Source organism: Macaca mulatta, chromosome 1, assembly GCF_049350105.2.
Source record: "Macaca mulatta isolate MMU2019108-1 chromosome 1, T2T-MMU8v2.0, whole genome shotgun sequence".
Taxonomy (NCBI): domain Eukaryota; kingdom Metazoa; phylum Chordata; class Mammalia; order Primates; family Cercopithecidae; genus Macaca; species Macaca mulatta.
This window is the reverse complement of record NC_133406.1, coordinates 178,751,802-178,773,086: the sequence shown is the minus strand read 5'-3', so window position 1 is coordinate 178,773,086 and position 21,285 is coordinate 178,751,802. Positions and strand designations below refer to the sequence as shown.

Sequence of the window (21,285 nt, the reverse complement as noted above, 5' to 3'; positions counted from 1 at the left end):
ACCACACCCGGCTGAACTTACGGGCTTAAGGAAGACATTTGATGCACAATTCATCATATTCTTGTAAACATGATAAAAACAATGGGCTGATAAATTATAATGAATTACTGGGGTATATCCTATGAGTGATTAATGGGTTTATGCCTGCATAGGTACAGGTCTCTAATATAGGCCATAGGACTCTATGCACAGGTTGCCTTGGTTATTCTTTTTCTCAGGAAATGGGGTAATGGCACAGATGGCATGTTGGATAAATTCACACATTCCAGGAAATTGGGAAGGATTGTCAGTATGTTGGATGACAGAGCTAAGATCCAAAGTGACCTTAACGATCTAGAATGAAGGCCTCCATCAAATAAGATAAACTATTTAAAAAGAAGAAGAAAAGTTTGAAGCTGTGCTGTTTGGACCCAAAACCTAACTGCCCACTTCTAAGATGGGAGAGACGTTGTTTGTAATTTGGTTTTTCTATCATTGCAGAGTTCTCCAGTACAGTGAGAAGAACAAATAAGGCTCACAGGACTTAGGGTTTCAGAATTTTCTTTTTTTTTTTTTTTTTGGAGCCCAACTACTTCTGGGTCCCATTCTTTTGCTTGGTATATTGCTAAGCAACAGTGCTTTTTGTAGTGGCAAATCAAAACATTGGTAAAATTCCATCTCTTTCATCAAGCCTCCTCCTCATGCTATTCCTCCCACCTAGAATGGTATTGCAGATTTTTATGGGACTGATTCCCTATCACCATCCAGGTTTTTGACTACTCCATCTATTTTTTCTTTTCTTTTTCTTTTTATACAGAGTCTCACTCTGTCATCCAGGCTGGAGTGCAGTGGCATGATCTTGGCACACTGCAACCTCCACCTCCTGGGTTCAAGTTATTCTTCTGCCTCAGCCTCCCAAGTAGCTGGGATTACAGGCACACGCCACCACACCTGGCTAATTTGTATTTTTAGTAGAGATGGGGTTTCATCATGCTGGCCAGGCTGGTCTCAAACTCCTGACCTCAAGTGATCCACCTGACTCAGCCTCCCAAAGTGCTGGGATTACAGGTGTGATCCCAGCACACCTGACGAGCTACTCACCTGTTTCTTTCTGTTCCTACCTGTTGCTTTATTTTCCTTCTTAGAACTTACCATGAGCTAAAATTGTGCCGTGTTCTTTCTGTATCTCTCTCCACTAGAATGTTAGCTCCCAGGAATAGGAACTTTGTCAGTTTTGTACATTTCGCTATCTCTAATGCCTAGAATAGTTCCTGGCAAGTAGCGGGTGCTTTATAAACATTTGTTAAGTGAATTTGTGAATGCGTGATTGAAGAACAGCCACAGAATGTTGGATACACTTAAAGGTATTTTTGTAGCTTCAGCTTCTTACCCCATTAGCCAAAGAAGTAAAATACTTAAGGTTTTGTGTCTTCTCACATTTATTTGATGGGAAACAAAACAAAATATAGAAGGTGCATTAGAACTTTTTTTCTTTGTTACATTTTCTAGGTTAAGCTCTACCAGATATTTTTAAATCCATAGAAGGTATGCAAACCAAAAAATAGATGTCCACAATCTTGATAAGAGCATACACTTGATTTCTTACCATTTGAATAAAAGCTATGTTATTATTACTCAACCCAGTACAATAGTATTTTATCATCTTACACGGGTTTGAGCTTTCAGTCATACTTTAATCACATAATGTGTGATATTTTAAAATATTTGTTCTTCCAAGAACACAGTGTTCAAAGAAATACATTGCAGGAAAAACTGTTTTGGCCAGCACGGTGGCTCATGCTTGTAATCCCAACACTTTGGGAGGCCAAGGCAGGTGGATCACTTGAAGTCAGGAGTTCAAGACCAGTCTGGCCAACATGACGAAACCCTGTCTCTACTAAAACTACAAAAATTACCCGGGCATGGTGGCACACACCTGTAATCTCAGCTACTCAGGTGGCTGAGGCAGGAGAATCACTTGAACCTGGGAGGCGGAGGTTGCAATGAGCCAAGATTGCACCACTGCACTCCAGCCTGGGTGACCAAGCGAGACCTTGTCTTGAAAATAAAATAAAATAAAGTAAAATAAAATAAAATAAAATCTATCTACAACGTACTGTGCCATGCATTGGAAAACCTAAGGCACTATTTGTTGTTCTCTATTTTCTAGAATTACAGACAGAGAAAAGCATCATGTTTGGAAGAGTTTAGCATACACAGCTCAGTGCAGAGTGAAGAATACATAAGGCAGGCAGCGGAGACATTCAGAAGAGTCCAGCTGTGGGGACCTTGTGTGCCGGGGAGGACCTTGAATTTGACCTGTCTGCTCAGAAGCCTTATGCTGGGGCCTATGGGGGCAGCTTCACAGGATCCATGAACCACAGTTAAAACATTTTTTTTTTGAAATAGAGTCTCGCTTTGTCGCTCAGGCTGAAAGTACAGTGGCGTGATCTTGGCTCAATGCAACCTCCACCTCCCAGGTTCAAGAGATTCTCATGCCTCAGCCACCTGAGTAGCTGAGATTACAGGTGTGTGCCACCACACCCAGCTGATTTTTGTATTTTTAGTAGAGACAGGGTTTTGTCATGTTGGCCAGACTGGTCTTGAACTCCTGACCTCAAGTGATCCACCTGCCTTGGCCTCCCAGTGTTGGGATTACAGGCGTGAGCCACTGTGCTGGCCAAAACAGTTTTTCATGCAATGTATTTCTTTGAACACTATGTTCTTGGAAGAAAAAACATTTTAAAATATCACACATTATAGTGATTAAAATATGACTTAAAGCTCAAACAAGGTCTCACTTGGTCGCCCAGGCTGGAGTGCAGTGGTGCAATCTTGGCTCACTGCAACCTCCGCCTCTTGGGTTCAAGCGATTCTCCTGCCTCAGCCTCCCGAGTAGCTGGGATTACAGGTGTGTGCCACCACGCCTGGCTAATTTTTGTATTTTTAGTAGAGACGAGGTTTCGCCATGTTGTCCAGGCTGGTCTTGAACTCCTGACCTCAGGTGATCCATCCACCTCGGCCTCCAAAGTGCTGGGATTACAGGTGTGAGCTACCGCACCCAGCCCGATCTTTAGGCCCTCCATTTACCTTGTCTGATTAAGCACAATTATTTTAGTCTCCCCATTTATATCATTTGAATAAATGGCATTCCCAAATCACTGAGGGTGTTTAATCAGAAGTCTCAAAGCTCCTTTACGAGATGATCAAAGATATACTTGTTCTGTAGAATGGACCGTGGGATGTACAATAGATGGGACTTCCATTCTAATCATAACATGAGCTGTAGATTTCTTTGTTCTTCTTTCTTTTGGAAAACAGTATACTCATTATTTTTTAAACTTAAAAACTCATTGTTGGCTTATTAAGCAAGTACTGTATTTACGTGTTGAGAAATATTTGCTAGGTGCTTTCTGTATAGGAGTGCTGCTCTGGGTCATGAGAGTGGAGCCGTGAGCAAAATAAAGTCGGCCCTCGTGGAGCCCACGTTCTGGTGGGGGTAGTCAATAACAAATTAATGTATAATATTATAGGGTTCATGAGGGAAAATAAAGCAGTAAAAAGAAATAGGGAATGTTTGAGGAGGAGGCCTATTTTATATGGAGTGGTCCGGCTGTTTTAGTAACAGTTGACTGACACGTGAGTAAAGTAAGCCAGCCCTGTGTGAAAACATTTGGGATATGGCTGAGAGAACAAAAATGCAAAGTTTTGAGGAGGTTATATGCTTGGTGACAAAAAACAATTAAGTGTGTTCCTGGAGGATAAATAAGATAATGCAGATAAACAAAAAGTAGAAATAAAAAATTGTCTGCAGAGGTAATCGCGATTTGGTTTATAATCTTCCAAATTTTTCCAGTTTATATGAAACACTATCTGTCTACCCTCATAACTGTGTCATCTCAGCTTTCTCCCTCAACCCCAGATCTTCTGGGTTTCTTTTTCCTTTTGTTTTTGTTTTTGAAACAAGGTCTCACTCTGTTGCCCAGGCTAGAGTACAGTGGCGACATCGTTCCTCGCTGTGATCATCCTCTCGGACTCTAGTGATCCTCCTGCCTCAGCCTCCCAAGTAGCTGAGATTACAGGCATGCTCCACCAAGCCTGGCTCCTGGAGTTTCGCATGTTGCCCAAGCTGGTCTTGAATTCTTGGGCTCAAGGAGTCCACCTGCCTCAATCTCCCAGAATGCTGAGTTTATAGGCATGAGCACCTGCACCTGGCCAATATTCTGTTTTTAAATAATAAACCATTGTAACACAGCTTAACTTCCTCTCCATAGATAACCATGGTGTTGAATCCTATATATTATACCTTATGCACTATCTTTTTATAGTGTGTGTGAGGATGTGTATAGACAATATATGTGGACATACCCACACACACATCTATATATGATAGTTATACTGTGCCTAGTATATATACATGTATCAACATTTGATCTATTGTGGTGAGACTAAAGGAGCTTTCTTTATTTGGGCAAATGTAAGGAGAAAATACTAGCTTTTAATTTCTTAAATTAACATGATAATTATATAATATGCTACCAACAACTAGGGAAGAACATAAGAAATAAAGTCCAAAAATCCGCACCATACTTCTCAAGCTTATTATGTGAACCTTTCTAAGTAGAAATCAAAATTAATTGTTAGGAAGTTTGTTGTAAACATTTAAATAAAGTATGGCAATCTGTACCCTTTACCTACTGGTAAAAAATTGGCAAATTTTCTTAACCTCAGTTTTCCTGTCTATAAAATATGGTTGATAGTGTCTTTTTTTTCTAACTCATAGTTGGTTGTGAGAATTAAATGAACAAGTATAGGCCAGGCGTGGTGGCTCACGCCTGTAATCTCAGCACTTTGGGAGGCTGAGGTGGGTGGATCACCTGAGGTCAGGAGTTCAAGACCAGCCTGGCCAACGTGACGAAACCCTGTCTCTACTAAAAATACAAACATTATTGTATTTTTGCATGCAACACCACACCTATAGTCCCAGCTATGCAGGAAGCTGGGGCAGGGAGAATGGCATGAATCCAGATGCGGAGGTTGCAGTGAGCCAAGATTGCGCCACTGCACTCCAGCCTGGGCAATAGAGTGAGACTCCGTCTCTAAAGAGAAAACTAGTGTAGAAGAATTCTGAAATGTATAAACAAAGCCCTTTTAAAAATAGAAGTGATTTTATTTGGTTTGTTATCCTGTGGAATTTTTTTTTTTTTTTTTAATCAGTGAAATGTCAGAGTTCTTATTGGGAAAGCTTAGGTTGATAAGAGAAAATCTGTAGTAAGATTAGATTTTTTAGTAATATTAATATTGCATAAATGTCATTTTTTCAGTGAGGCCACTGAAAATTGTAACTTCTTCTGTTGAACAATTCCTATATTCCTTCCTTCTTTATTTTTCACCAATGTGCTTATCATCATTGGATATATTAAAGCCTTTATTTATTTACTTTAATATTTTCAGTCTCCTACCTGGAAGAGTCCCCTCCCATAGTAGGTGCCCATACCTAGTTGTTGAATGACTGAAGGAGAATGAATGCCTTTTGTGTTCACTGTTATCTGGATTTGCTCTTCAGGCATGATCCCGGATGATGCCCAAGGTCCTAGCTTGCTCATTGACCTTCCTGTTGTGGCTCAAAGTAGGGAGCAAGAAGATTTGCCTTTATATCAACACCAAGTGACGCGAGTTATTTCCAAGGCCTCAGCATACACAGGAATGTTGTCTTCTAGATATGCCACTGATACATGGTATGATATCATTTCTCTTTGTTTTCACATTATAAAATAGTGGTTTTTCTTGTTTTTTTTTTTTCTTAAAAAAATGCATGATTTTGGTAGAACATTTGGAAAATACAGAAAAATATTATGAATAAAATCCACTATGTTTGACAATTACCGTGAGAATTTCATATACTTAAAATTTTGCCGTATGTACAATTTTGTATCTTGCAGGTGTGCACAAAATGGATTACACAGAGTATTTGCTTAGAAAATGGGAGGTTAATTCAGAGTTTATTTTAACAACTCAAGCAAATGCACTTGAGGACAAATTAAAAGAAGACCAATTTAAGAGTGAGGAAATCTACGGGAATCCCTTGACTCATTACATGTTGAGTGTAAGAGGGGGTAGTTGAGGATGACTTGTGTTTTTGGACTAGAAAACTAGATATGAGAAATTAGTGCTTCAATATAATATTATAGGAACATGAATGGGTTGGAAGGGAAAATGATGAGTTCAGCTTGGAACATGTTGAGGGTTAAAGTAGCCATAGAACAACAAAGCTAAATGGAATCAATTAGATATGTGGGTCTGGGAATTAATGTTGAGGTCTGTCTGGACATGGGTAATTGAGAGCAAGATTAAGCGCAGGTGAAACTCTTGGATTTGAATGGTCATCAACACGAAGCTTAAACAATAAGGCAAGCATGGGGTCAAGATTGGAGTCCGGGAAGATAGCAATACTTAAGGCATGAACAGAGGAAGAAAGGGGTGAGCTGGAATGAACAAAAGGTAGGAGAAAATTAGTCAACTAGACAGTGACTTAGAAAGCAAAGAAAGAGAATATTGTAACAAAAGGGTCTTCACAAACTATGTTCACATGTTAGTAAGGTCAATGTAGATAAGACAGAGAAGTTTTCCTGGGGCTTGGCCATATGGATGCCGTTGGTAAGCATTGAGCATTGTTAGTAAAGTGAATTCAGAGAGTAGTGTGTTGAGAATTGAACACAAGGTTAAAAATTGGACACAGAGCTGACTAGTGTTTTGAAAATCCTGGTCATGGGTTGGGCTTGGTGGCTCATGCCTGTAATCCCAGCACTTTGGGAGGCCAAGGTGGGTGGATCACCTGAGGTCAGGAGTTCGAGACTAGCCTGGCCAACATGGAAACCTTGTCTCTACTAAAAATACAAAAATTAGCTGGGCATGGTAGTGTGTGCGTGTAACCCCAGCTACTCTGGTGGCTGAGGCAGGAGAATCACTTGAACCTGGGAGGTGGAGGTTGCAGTGAGCTGAGATTATGCCATTGCTCTCCAGTCTGGGCGACAGAGCAAGATCCCATCTCAAAAAAAAAAAAAAAAAATTAGCCTATTGTGATAGCATGCACCTGTAGTCCCAGCTACTAGGGAGGCTGAGGTGGGAGAATCATTTAAGGCTGGAAGGTTGAGGCGGGCGGCAGTGAGCTATAATTGTGCCACTGCACTCCAGCCTGGATGACATAGCGAGACCCTGTCTCAAAAAAAAAAAAAAAAAAAAAAAAAAGAATGCATGTTACTTCGATAACTAGACAGTATTAATGGATCAAGGCAAAGGGGAAAAAATATATATAATATATATAAGACATACGACATTTATATTATATATTACTACATTCATATTACATGAAACTGAAGAGAATTTTCTTTGCTTGTGGAATATGCAGATGCCATAAAGGGGGTGATTAAATACAGTCTGTGGAGACGGTGGAGGGAGAAGAGGACACTGCACACTTGGAATCACCTTGGATGGTTTGATAGGAGGAAGCTCACCTGGTCCACTGAGATAGGTGCCAGGAAGGAAAAGAAGGTCTGGTTGTAGATACTTTTTATAGCTTGGGAGCAGGAATCCAAAGAGATTCTCATCCAGTGATGATGTTTGTTTGTTTCTCTCACTTAGGGAGAAGATTATTTACTACTAAGAGTGATGAAGTGCTAATAAAGTGGGCATTAAAAGGAGAGGTGTTGGAGCAGAGAATAGCTTTTGAAAGAGTGATAGGGGAGTAACTACCTAGTGGTAGGGAGGTTTGAAAAATGTTTACCCGTTTTTCCAATGCCCCCGGGAGTGAGAGAATGAGCCTCACCCACTTGAGTGTGGTATACTTGGCAGAGAACCAGAGCTGTTGAAGAGGAGGTTCAGAGAACGTTCAGCGAAGAGGTCAGGGCATGGATAGTTTGTTTACAATTCTAGCAGATTCCATGCAGCGTGATGGATGATGTACATGGCAGGTCTTGGGGTGCGGCATGACAAAGGAAGCACATTTGAAGGAAAACCTAGAAGGGTGTGGCATTGTGAGTAGGGAGATAAGAAGCGCACAAAGGAGTTGGAGCTTTCGGCAAAGCGTAACAGGGATGAGAGATAGGGTGAGCTTAATTGGCTTTAAATGTTTTTATTAAAACCTTAATCCAACTGTGATTTTTGTGTTGACATGGGAGATATCTTACATTTAGATGATGTGCATCTCTGTTCAGCAACCTGAAATTTTACCCAAAGTTTTAGGTAGAAACTTCATAAAAGTTGTTCTCTGTGCTTCTGCATAGCCCATATCTGAGTGGAAGGAAGTGATACAGAAAGGCCCAACAGCTTTTGTACTCTGCAAATGCCAGGTCGGTGTGCAGAGGGAGAGTGCTGCCGGGTCTGGTTTCCTAATGTGATATCCGGTGCAGCCTCTGGAGGAACACACAGTGATAAATAAGCAATGGATTTGTTTCCTTAGGACAGATGCCTGGAAGTGGAAAAGTTAGAAACCTATTTTATGGCTTTTTATATAGTCAAAATTTTTTTCTTCTTTTTATTTTTGCGACAGGGTCTTACTCTGTTGCCCAGGCTGGAGTATAGTGGCGCCATCTCAGCTCACTGCAACCTCTGCTTCCCAGGTTCACACCATCCTCCCACCTCAGCCTCCTGAGTAGCTGGGACTACAGGCATGTGCCACCAAGCATGGCTAATGTTTGTACTTTTTTTTTTTTTTTTTTTTTTTTTGTAGAGATGGTGTTTTGCCATGTTGGCCAGGCCGGTCTGAAACTCCTGGGCTTAAGCAATCTGCCTGCCTTGACCTCCCAAATTGTTCAGATTATTTTTCCATGAGACACCATTGTCTTTTAAATTTCTCTTTTGCTTAGTGTGAATAGTTGAATCTGGCAGAAGAATGCAGAAGTGAGACTGCTTTTCTAAACTGTAGAACTGTAACTGTAGAATGTGAAGAATCAGAAAAGATCTAAACAAACTTCTAAGTCCACCCCTCCTTCCGTGGACAGAAGAGGAAGTGGAGCATCAGTTGTTCTTACTAAATTTGACCCCAGCTTCAGAGAGGGAAGATATGCTTTGTTCTTATCCCATTGCTTTTTCTTTTAAAGTGAGTATTTGACAAGCCGATTTCTTATGCAGGCGTGGGCATTGAAGGACTCCAACCTAACCTTGTCTTAGGAGATTAGTCTTGCACTTGAAAGTTGTTTTTTAAGTTTGTTATTGGAGATTTAGGGTATATTTAAATCCCAGCAGGTTCCAGAAGAGTTCCTGTAAATCCTATTCCTTTTTTTAATCTTTAAGGTATGCCCCATGGAGTTAGGTTCATAGGTGAATATTTATTGCCACTTAGGAGCCTGCCTGAGTAATGCATAGATTATTTTAGATGATAGTCTTTCAGATAATCAGGGTGTCATGAAGTGCTAAATGGTATTTTGCAGTTCCTTCCTTGCATTAATTTTTGTGTACGACCCAGCAGAGTTGTATGTCTATGTGCCTGCACATGCATCCATGTGCGTGAGTGCCCCAAGGGTAAGTATCAAATGGTTGTGATGTTTTATCTACACTGCACTTTTGCACTAACTTCTCCTTACCTTAGGAGGCAGGACTGGTATTAAGAGTTCAGGTGCCCCTTGAAAGTAGAGATCTCTAGAAAGGGGACTATGGGCAAGTAGGGTATAATTCTGTGGAAGGAATTCAGGTGCTCTGGTTCAGAGCACAGTAGTCCCTTCTTGTCCTCAAGAGATATGTTCCAAGACCCCCACTGGGTGCCTGAAACCACAGACATTACCAAGCCCTATATATGCTGTCTTTTTTGTACATGCATACCTATGATGAAGTTTAATTTATAAATTACATACAGTAAGAGATTAACAACAATAACTAGTAATCAAATAGATCAGTACTGCAGCAGTTGATCTGATAACAGATGGCTACTGAGTGACTTCTGGGCAGGCAGCATATATAGTGTATGGATATGCTGGACAAAGAGATGATTCACATCCCAGGCTGGGCAGCAAGATACTTCCTCATGCTACTCTGAATGGCATGCAGTTTAAAACCTATGAATTGTTTATTTCTGAAATTTTCCATTTAAGATTTTTGCCATTACTGTAGTTGATCACAGATAATTGATACCAAGGAAAGCAAAACTACAGAAAGCAAAACCTCAGCTGAGTGGAGGGGACTACTGTATCCTTCTTTGTTCCTAAGGTCACTTGAGATCGTGTTTTCAGACCTCGCGTGGTTTCAATCTTTTTCTTCCTCATCTCTGTTATTTTGGGCTGTTTAAAGACCTATGGGTGCCCCTAGTGGGGATGTGGGTATTTCTCAGACAACAGGAGGTCTGTGGTATGGATATATTATGAGTGCTGTTCATATCTTTCTTCTGCTGTTTATACCTGTGTGACCCTGAAAGAGTTTCCTTTGTGTCTATCTTTTCTCACCTGTAAAGTAGGTAGTTCTGTAGACTGAGTAAGTATTCATACAGGCCAGTCACGGTGGCTCACGCCTGTAATCCCAGCACTTCATGTGGCCGAGGTGGGAGAATCGCTTGAGGCCAGGAGTTCAAGACGAGCCTGGGCAACATAGTGAGAACCTGCCGCTACAAAAAAATAAAATACAAGCATGGTATGTTGGTGCATGCCTGTAGTTCTAACTATTCTGGGGGCTTGGATGGGAGGATCTCTTGAGCCCAGCAGTTCGAGGTTACAGCAAACTATGATTACACTGCTGTACTCCAGCCTGGCACACACAGTGAGACCTGGTTGCTTTTTTTTTTTTTTCCATCTTCTCTTCTTCTTTGAGACAAGTTCTTGCTTTGTCACCCAGTCTGGAGTGCAGTGGTGTGATCACAGCTCACTGCAGCCTTGACCTCCCAGGTTCAAGCAATCCTCCCACCTCAGCCTCCCGAGTAGCTGGGATCACAGGCACCTGCCACAATGACTGGCTAATTTTTTTATTTTCTGTAGAGACAAGATCTCACTATGTTACCCAGGCTGGTCTAAACTCCTGACCTCAAGCAATCCTCCCACCTTGGCCTCCCAAAGTGCTGGGATTACAGGTGTGAGCCATAGCACCTGGCCTATTATTTTTTTTAAAGTGTATGTAAAACATTTATACAATTTTATTTCTCAGCTAGAAGTCAATAAAGCTGGGAAAGGATGCATTTAACAAGCTTAATATAACAACCTTGCCAATAGTAAATGTTTAATAGCAGGTTTGCCGTGATGTTGATGGCAGTGAAAATGATAGGCTCATGGGCCCTGACGTATACCCAGGGTAGTATCCATTGTTGCTGGGTTTATTAAATTTGCCGTGATGTTGGTGGCAGTGACAATGATAGGCTCATGGGCCCTAACGTATACCCAGGGTAGTATCCATTGTTGCTGGGTTTATTAAAACACTCAAGGAGGTTGTTGATTTAAAAAAAAAAAAAAGTAATAGGATCAAATCACAGTAAAGCAATGTGTCAGAGGCCGATGTCTGGGAAGATGGTGAACTTTAGAAGAAAGACATATTTAAAATGGAAAAAAAAATCATGTTCTAGATGTAATAGGATGCAAATGAGTAGAAATGGCTTCAGGTATTAGATACTTTGTTAGGAATAGTGGGAGGAGAAATAGGAGGCTGGGTGTCATAGTTGGGGAAAAGATTAACTGAGTTAATGTGATATTTTAATTTCCCAACACAGTGCCTGGCATTTAGTGCCTTCTACATAAATGGTGAATATTTAATACGTTTACATTTGAATTAAACTGCCAGAACTTATATGTAAATTCAGGACATCAGGAGGAGATGGAGGAAAAGGGAGAGAATGAATATTTGCATTTCAGAGAGAAGGCTACTCTGGCGTGTGAGTTGGGAGAAAAAAGGGGGTGTTTGTGGGAGTTTATGGCCTCGAGCATGTGACACTTCCGGGTTCTTACAGTACTGTTGCAGCGGTGGCCAACACGGCAGATGAAGGCGAATGTGAACAATTAGGACAAGAGGTACATAGAAATACTATGCTAATACCTTTGAAAATATAATTAGATCTTTGATTGCTAATCCAGGCTCTACAGAAGGCCAGAAGAGACGTAATGTTCTAGAGGCAACTTACCCTGTATGGCTTGAACTTCTGTTTCTTAAGGAAACTCTTAAACACAATTTTACATATTAATAAAACGCACACATTTTAAGGTACAGTCTACTAAGTTATGTATACATTCATGTTATAGACACACCAATGAAGATAAGGAACATTTCCATCACCCAGAAAGTCCTCCCACCCCTTTGTGTGTCTTGCACCAGGCAACCACTAATCTTATTTCTAACACTGTAAATTAGTTTTTCCTATTCTAGAACACATGTACGTGTAGTCATAGAGTAAGTACTTTTTTTGTGTCTACCTTCTTTTACTCAGGACAATGTGTGAATGTTAATGTAAGGAAATGCCTAATTCTTTATATACTGGTGTCAGGTAATAATTTGCTCTGCAACTTCAAAATCATTGTGGAACATCTGTACAAATAACCCTACTAGTTTAGAAAACACTAGTGCCCATTCTTTCTAGTTCCAGTTGCTCATATTCCCTGTGGTATATCATAGAATATTGCCATATAGAATGTGTATTTACAGAGGAAAGAGAAATTGTGAGATTACTTAGTCACAATTGGAGCTCTCCCTGCTTCCATCCTTTTTGGGTGCTGAGTTTACTTGACCTTCATATTGCTTAGTATGTAGAAATTTTATGTGAAAATAAGTAGTACTGAAGAGGAAAGGTCACCTTGGCTGTCTGGAGTCATCAGATTTTGTATGATGAACATTTTATTTGCAAAGAGTTGTATATCGTGAAGAAGTCTTACCATTAATATCCGCTTGTTTGCTTATGGGGTACTCTATCTCCACCCACCCCCCCCCCAAATCTGTAAAGAATTATAACTTTAGGCATTTGTGAGAAAGGCCTGAAACAAAACACATTGTTTCAATCGGATGGTTAATTCCTTTGGGGAAAAATTTGGTTATAAATCTCTGGTTGAAGGTAAGAGGCAAAAGTTCAGTTCATTTTTAAGACTTTATTTCTTTAAAGCAGTTTTTGATTCACAGCAAAATTGAGAAGAAGGTGCAGAGAGGAGATATCCTGTATACCCCCTACCCCAACATGCATAGCCTCCCCTATTGTCAGTATAGCCCACCAGGGTGGAACATTTGTTACAATTGATAATATTGGTAAACTGACACATCATCTTCACCCAGAGTCCATAGTTTAGGTTCGGTTTCACTCTTGGTGTTGTATGTTCTGTAGGTTTGGAAAGTTCTGTTATTTTAAGATTTGAGTTTCTAACTGATTGAGCTATTGATCATACTTAATCACAGTGCAAATTATAAAATTTGAAGTTAGAAATTCCTTGTTAAAATTTCAAATATGTTTGTGCAAATTTACATCTTAATATGTATAGTAAGAATATTTCACTTGCTCAGTTAAATTTTAATTTGGGTTAAAAGGTACATGTGTTCATCAGTGTAAAGTGACTACATTAATTTGTTTAATTGCTCATCTCCTGTGACTGTACTTCTGAAACTACTCACACTATCTAGATAAGCTTTCACAAGTTTTATCTCTTGTTAGGTATGAACTAGTCTGAATAAAATGTGTGTATACAAAAACCTAGAAGAAGGGTAATACGCTCTGAGTTTCTTCCAACAGAGTAATTTGACGTACTTTATCAAAGAAATCTAAAATTGTTCATATTCTAGATAGAGTGCTTTCCCCCACCCCTTCTCCTAAGTTGTATATGAGCGTAAGCAGTTTAGGAAATGTTTAGTTTTTACTTTTTAAAATTAAGAAACAAATAGCCCATACTATTTGTTGAAGGTTGGTTTCCCTTCTGTTTTAGGGTGTTTTTGTTTTGTTTTGTTTTGTTTTGTTTCCCAATTAAAGAATTGTAGTGGCTCATGCCCATGATCCCAACACTTTGGGAGGCTGAGGCAGGAGGATTGCTTGAGTCCGGGTGTTTAAAACCAGTCTGGACAACATAATGAGACCCCATATGTACAAAGAGTAAAAAAATTAGCCGGACATGGTAGTGCATGCCTCTGGTCCCAGCCACCTGGTGAGGCTGCAGTGAGCTGTGATTGTGCCACTGTACTCCGGCCTGGGTAACAGAGTGAAACTGTGCTCAAAAAACAAAACAACAAAACAAGAGAAGAAAAAAACACAAGAATTTAATGCCTACAATGATAGCATAAAGGTGTCATGGTGAAATGCTTGCCTTTTTTTTCCCCTTAATGCCTATATGATTTGGGGTACAGGAAAGTGGAAAATGGAGAGGAGGAAGGTTTGTATTGTTTTAGGTTTTGTTTTGAATCTTATTGCAATTAATATTTAACAGAAGGCTGGGCATGGTGGCTCAGGCCTGTAATCCCAGCACTTTGGGAGGCTGAGGTGGGCGGATCACCTGAGGTTGGGAGTTCGAGACCAGCCTGACCAACGTGAAGAAACCCCATCTCTACTAAAAATACAAAATTAGCTGGGCATGGTGGCACTTGCCTGTAATCACAGCTACTCAGGAGGCTGAGGCAGGAGAACAGCTTGAACCTGGGAGGTGGAGGTTGCAGTAAGCCAAGATTGCGCCATTGCACTCCAGCCTGGGCAACAAGAGCGAAACTCTGTCTCAAAAAAAAACAAAAAAAAACAACAAAAAACAAACAAACAAAAAACAAAAAACCCCACAGAGAATTCTAAAATACAGCAGAGCATGAAGATATTCCTTGCAGTAATGTCCATGTTCTAAAAGACAAGATACAATCTGATATGGTTTGACTCTGTGTCTCTACCCAAATCTCATCTCAAATTGTAATCCCCGTGTGTCAGGGGAGGGACCTCGTAGGAGGTGATTGGATTATGGGGGTGGTTTCCCCATGCTATTCTTACGATAGTGAGGGAGTTCTCACAAGATCTGATGATGTAAAAGTGGCAGTTTCCCCTACACTCTCTGTCTCTTTCCTGCCAACATGTAAGATGTGCCTTCCTTCCCCTTTGCCTTCCACCATGATTGTAAGTTTCCTGAGGCCTCCCCAGCCATGTGGAACTGTGGGTAAATTAAAGCTCTTTTCTTTATAAATTACCCAGTCTCAGATAGTGTCTTTATACAGTGTGATAATGGACTAATATAGAGAATTGGTCCCGGCAGAGTGAAGTACTGCTATAAAGATAACCTGAAAATGTAGAAGTGACTTTGGAACTGCCTAATAGGCAGAGGTTGGAATGATTTGGAGGGCTCAGAAGCAGACAGGAAGATGTGGGAAAGTTTGGAACTTCCTAGAGACTTGTTGAATACTTTTGACCAAAATGCTGATGGTGATATGGACAATGAAGTCCAGGCTGGGTTGGTCTCAGATGAAGATGAGGAATTTATTGGCAAGTGGAGCAAAGGTCACTCTTGCTATGCTTTAGCAAAAAGACTGGCAGCATTTTGCCCCTGCCTTAGAGATCTGTGGAACTTTGAACTTGAGAGAGATGATTTAGGGTATCTGGCGGAAGAAATTTCTAAGCAGCAAAGCATTGAAGAGGTGACCTGGCTTTTTCTGAAAGCATTCAATCATATGTGTTCACAAAGAGATGGTTTGAAATTGGAACTTATATTTAAAAAGGAAGCAGAGCATAAAGGTGTAGAAAATTTGCAGCCTGACCATGTGGTAGAAAAGAAAAACCCATTTTCTGGGGAGGAATTCAATCTGGCTGCAGAAATTTGCATAAGTAACAAGGAACTGAATGTTAATAGCCAAGACAATGGGGAAAATATCTCTAGGGCTTGTCAGAGATCTTTGTGCAGCCCCTCCCACCACAATCCCGGAGGCCTAGGAGTGAAAAATGGTTTCGTGGGCTAGGCCTAAGGCCCTGCTACTCTGTGCAGCCTTGGTACTTTGTACCCTGTATTCCAGCTGTTCCAGCTCCAGCTGTGGCTAAAAGGGGCCAAGGTGCAGCTTGGGCTCTTGCTTCAGAGGGTACAAGCTCCAAGCCTTGGCGGCATCCATGTGGTGGTGGGCCTGAGGGTGCACAGAAGACAAGAGTTGAGCTTTGGGAGCCTCTGCCTAGATTTCAGAGGATATATGAAAATGTCTGGATGTCCAGGCAGAAGTCAGCTCAAGGGCAGAGCCCTCATGGAGAATCTCTACCAGGGCAATGCAGAGGAGAAATGTGGGGTTGAAGCCCCCAAATGGAGTCCCCATGGGGGCACTGCCTTGTGGAGCAGTGAGAAGAGGGTCATCATCTTGCAGACCCCAGAATGGTATCTCCACTGGCAGCTTGCACATGCAGCTGGAAAAGCTGCAGGCACTCACCTCCAGCTTGTGAAAGCAACCATGGGGGCTGTACCCTGCAGAGCCACAGGGGCGGAGCTGCCCAAGGCCTTGGGAACCCACCCCTTGCATCAATGTTTCTTGGATGTGAGACATGGAGTCAAGGGAGATCATTTTGGAGCTTTAAGATTTAATGACTATGACCAGGCGGTAGCTCACGCCTGTAATCCCAGGACTTTGGGAGGCTGAGGCAGGCAAATCACCTGAGGTCAGAAGTTTGAAACCAGCCTGACCAATGTAGTGAAACCCTGTCTCTACTAAAAATACAAAAATTAGCCAGGTGTGGTGGTGCACACCTGAAAGCCCAGCTACTTGGGAGGCTGAGTCAGGAGAATTGCTTGAACTGGGAGGTGGAGGTTGCAGTGAGCCAAGATTGTGCCACTGCACTCCGTCCTGGGCGACAGAGGAAGACTCCATCTCAAAAAAAAAAAAAAATTAATGACTACCCCACTAGGTTTTGGACATACATGCAGCCTGTGGCCCCTTTGTTTTGGCCAATTTCTCCCATTTGGAGAACATTAAGAATGAAAACATTTACCCAATGCCTGTACCCCCATTGTATCTTGGGAATAACTAACTTGTTTTTGATTTTACAGGCTTCTAGGTAGAAAGGACTTGGCTTGTCTGAGATGAGACTTTGTACTTGGACTTTTGGGTTAATGCTTAAAGGAGTTAAGACTTTAGGAGACTGTTGGGAAGGCATGATTGCTTTTGAAATGTGAAAAGGACATAAGAGTTGGAAGGGGCCAAGGTGGAATGTTATGGTTTGGCTCCGTGTACCCACCCAAATTTCATCTCAAATCGTATTTCCCATGTGTCAGGTGAGGGACCTGGTGGGAGGTGATTGGATCATGGGCGAAGTTTTCACATGTTGTTCTCATGAGAGTGAGGGAGTTCTCATGAGATCTGATGATTTAAAAGTGGCAGTTTCCCCTGTGCACTCTCTCTCTCCTGCTGCCATGTATACCTTCCTTCCCCTTACCTTCTGCTATGGTTGTGAGTTTCCTGAAGCTTCCCCAGCCATGTGAAGCTGTTAGTCAATTAAACCTCATTTCTTTTTAAATTACCCAGTCTCAGGTAGTATCTTCATAGCAGTGTGAAAATGGACTAATACACAATCTAAGTGCATCATATATTGAGATAGCAGATAAATTACATCAATACAATGGCCTATTAAGGTACTAGTAAATAAAAAATGATGAAGATTATGATACTATGTGGGTAGATTTTTGTTATAAGTTCAAGTGAAAAAAATTATAGAGGAAATGAATATTGGTTGAGCCTCAGTTAATATCTAATTTAATCCTTGTTGCTATTACATAAGATCATCAAAATAGGACAGTTGGTGCTATGATTACAGTTGTCTAATGATAATCTAGTTGCAAAGAACAAGAATGTGATAGGTTAAAGTGAAAACAGTTTACTTGAATTGGTGGAACTGTGGGTGTATCATTGAGGGATTACAGTTACATACTCATAAACAGAAACCCCATTTAGTGTGACTTAACCAAATAAAGGCAAGTTTTTTTCATGTGAAAAGTCCTGAAGAAGGTGGTCTTAGGATGGTGTGGTGCTGTTGTCATCAGGGTCTTAAATACCTTCGTCCTTTCTGCTCTGCTGCCCTTAATGTATGACCTTACTCCTCATTGTTTCTGTATGATTTGAAGATGAATGTTTTACCACCAATATCACCTGTGAATTCTAGGCAAGAAGAAGGGGAGGGCACAGAGCAAAAGGCTCCTGCCAGCTGATTCTCCTTCCTTTTAATGAGTTTTCCTGGAAGTCTCATCTAGGTACTTTTGGTTCCATATCACTGATCAGCAGTGTGGCACACAGTTCCCATTAGCTGAAAGAAAGTCCAGAAAATGTATTTTTTTCAAACCTGGGCATAGTGCAACCTAGAATAGAAGAGGGGTTACGTATTTATGGAAGAAGGGGAAAAAAAGACATTAGAAAGTAACCAGCAAGTGTCTGCCACGTTATTTTCCCCTGAATGCTGTGATGCTTTTAATCATAAAAATTAGACTGGCTAAGGTAAGAAAGACATCTGGTAGTGGGCGGGATGTAACGATCCTAATTTCTTAACTGATATTTGGCTTGTCTAGATCCTTTCAGCCTTCTCCTTTTCACATGGCCTTACAATGGTTTTATCCTAGATACTAAGTCTCTAGAGGGCCAAGAAGGTGGAGTTTTGCTGCATTTTATAGGACTTACTTGAAAGTTCAGAGAAAAATGGGAGTATTGAAACTTAGGGCTAAAACAGATTTGGATACATGAGGAAAGGTTGTGAGGTTGTATAGTATGCTTAAGCCTTCTCTGAGCTTCAGTTCCTCCTGTGTAAAATATAATGTGATCTGCTGTGCTTACTTTGTAGGTTAGAGGGATTTTTGTTTTTGAGACAGAGTCTTGCTCTGTTGCCCAGGCTGGAGAATAGTGGTGTGATTATAGCTCACTACAGCTTTGAGCTCCTGATCTCAAATGATCCTCCTGCCCCAGCCTCCCCAGTCAGTAGCTGGTACTACAGGTGTGCCACCATGCCCAGCTAATTTTTTTTTTTTTTTTTAGAGATAGGGTCTCACTGTGTTGTCCAGGTTGGTCTTAAACTCCTGGGCTCAAGTGATCTTCCTGCCTTAACCTCCCAAAGCCCTGGGATTACAGCCATGAGCCACCACACCTGGCCAAGGGTTTTTATGAAAATGAAGTGGAAGAGATAGCACCTAGTTTTTTGTGTAGAGTAATACAATTTACAACATCAGACTGATTTCATTTAGTGGTCCAAAGCCACCCACCTATTTCATGGTATAAATTAGACTTGAGCTTAGGACTTCTGATTTCTCTTCCAGATAATATACTGCACTGTCTATTCACTATTGCATTAATCTTATAACTAAATACTCTGTAACTCAGCATTTTACATTATCCAGTTCAGCAGTTCTTTTTTTTATTTTGAAACAGGGTCTTGCTTTGTCACCTAGGCTGAAGTGCAGTGGCACAAACATGACTCACTGCAGTCTTGACTTTCCAGGCTCAAGCAATCTTCCAGCCTCAGCCTCCCAAGTAGCTGGGACTACAGGCATGTGCCACCATGCACAGCTGATTTTTTTGTAGAGACCAGGTTTCAACAATGTTCAGTTCAGTAGTTCTATACTAACTTAACTTGCTGGATGAAAAGTGGTGGTAGGTGGGAAGCAGTGAGGATCATTTTAGATGATATAAGTAACTGAAAAGTTCCCTATAAGTATGCAAAATATTCATGGGATACAAGAAATATTTAGGGCTAGAAAGATGGATCATATTGACCTGTTCATGTTGATTTATACTTGATACATATGATACTTGTCGATTTCTGTGTTTTAGCTGGTCAAACAAGTTTTAAGGAATACATTTTATAACATTTTACATATTGATAGAGAAACAAATTTGAAATTGCACAAAGCAAACACAAACTTTTAGCATCTAGAGTGTCACCAATAAAAGTGTTTGTAATAATTCTGTGATTTTCTAATGCTGGGTGGGGATTAGTTGAGTTGAATGTTAAAGCAGTATCTTTTTGCTTTGCATATTTATTGATGTAAATATTTTAAAAATTTAAAAATTGAGAATCATTTAACTACCTATAGATTTTACAATTTCAAAACTTTCCAAGGACCTTAATAATGAGTGTGCCTTAAAATTGTGTGTATTTTTTTCTTTCTCCCTCTGTAGTGAGTTACCTGAGAGAGAAGAGGGCGAAGGAGAAGAAACTCCAAATTTTAGCCACTGGGGTCCACCGAGAATGTATGTGGATGACATTATTGGCTTTCTCAATAGGAGCACAACCAGTTACTCTTTTCTTTAACTTAACAGAGCATCATTTAGTCCTACTCTAATGATTGAAAAATTGTGATAATTCACCTGTAAGCTGGTCTACATTTTAGTTTCATTTTATCTTATCTAGAGATTTTTAGCCGAACGAAACGACTATAACTAATATTAGGAACATCTTTGATACTCTTTCAGAGAAAGCAACGTAGAAATGTCCATCTAACAAGTATAGTTTATCACTATGTCCTTAAGCAAGTTGGGTAAAGCTGCCTTGAATGCAGTAAAGCTTTCTTTTTTGGTAAACAACAATAACAGTAGTTGAGGCTTCTAGTATATATCAGTTTATCTCTACCTTCCTCCCCTGGTGGAGAGTCCATGTTTGTGCTAACAGAATGTGTGGAAAACCAATCTTCCCTTGGATGTGGGGGAAGTTTTAAATACTCACCAGTCACTGTAATTTTAAGTCCTCACCAGTGCTGCACTTTAAGATGATGAAAGTCTCCCTTTAGCTGCTCTCTCTATTCCGTATCTATTATTAATTCCACCACCTCCACCCAAACTGGTTCTTTTCTTGTAATTGAAATCTGAATTTGTCTTAAAACATTTAAGAGTTGTTTTCTGAGTTACGTTTTTAATGAGTTAATTATTGGCTGCAATGCAAAACCTATAATATTTTGAGGGGGGCAGTTTTCATTTCATACTTTCTTTTAAATAATGACATTGAGGTAGGAAGAAAACAAAACCTTGTGACCTTAGGAGCAGGTAAAATCTGTCCTCTGATTAAAGAACCACAGAGATAAACCTGCTGACTGGGAAAAGCAACTTGGACAAGGAGCCACTCAGTGTCACATTGATTTTATTCTGAAAGTCTGTACTTTTTGCCGAAATGACATATGTAGCTTTCTTGATTTTTTGTCTTGCCCATTTGTTATTTCTTCAGTCCTTTCTTTGCTTATGTTACGGATATAAATGAAAAGGACTAATCACAGAAAATATATTATGATAGGAGATGGGAACATTAGGGCTTAGCTAAACCTTCACTGAATATTTAGAGTTATATTTATTGTTCTAGAAATCTATGCTCTTCAGAACTGAAGCTTTCACTTGTTATGAATTATTGATAACATTGGAACTAGGTATAATTTGTATAACATTCGTAAAAATATATTTCAA

At 40.4% G+C, this 21,285-nt stretch overlaps 1 protein-coding gene and 1 long non-coding RNA gene across 20 annotated transcripts in view; both read left to right on the top strand.

Moving 5' to 3' along the window:
* The window catches only part of PATJ (PATJ crumbs cell polarity complex component), a 424,482-nt gene that overhangs the window by 141,395 nt on the left and 261,802 nt on the right, over window positions 1–21,285 (top strand). For all 19 annotated transcript variants that reach the window (XR_013401362.1, XR_013401361.1, XR_013401351.1 and 16 more), the window contains 2 exons: window positions 5,546–5,717; window positions 20,014–20,085. Coding sequence is in view for 16 of the 19 variants with exons in the window: in XM_077954993.1 (XP_077811119.1) it covers window positions 5,546–5,717; window positions 20,014–20,085 (244 nt within the window). In the remaining 3 variants the exon portion in view is untranslated. The remainder of the gene's footprint in view (window positions 1–5,545; window positions 5,718–20,013; window positions 20,086–21,285) is intronic.
* On the top strand, window positions 8,675–11,085 carry LOC144333068 (uncharacterized). Its single transcript, XR_013401417.1, has 2 exons — window positions 8,675–10,369; window positions 11,030–11,085. It is a non-coding gene; the product is annotated as an uncharacterized LOC144333068 (long non-coding RNA).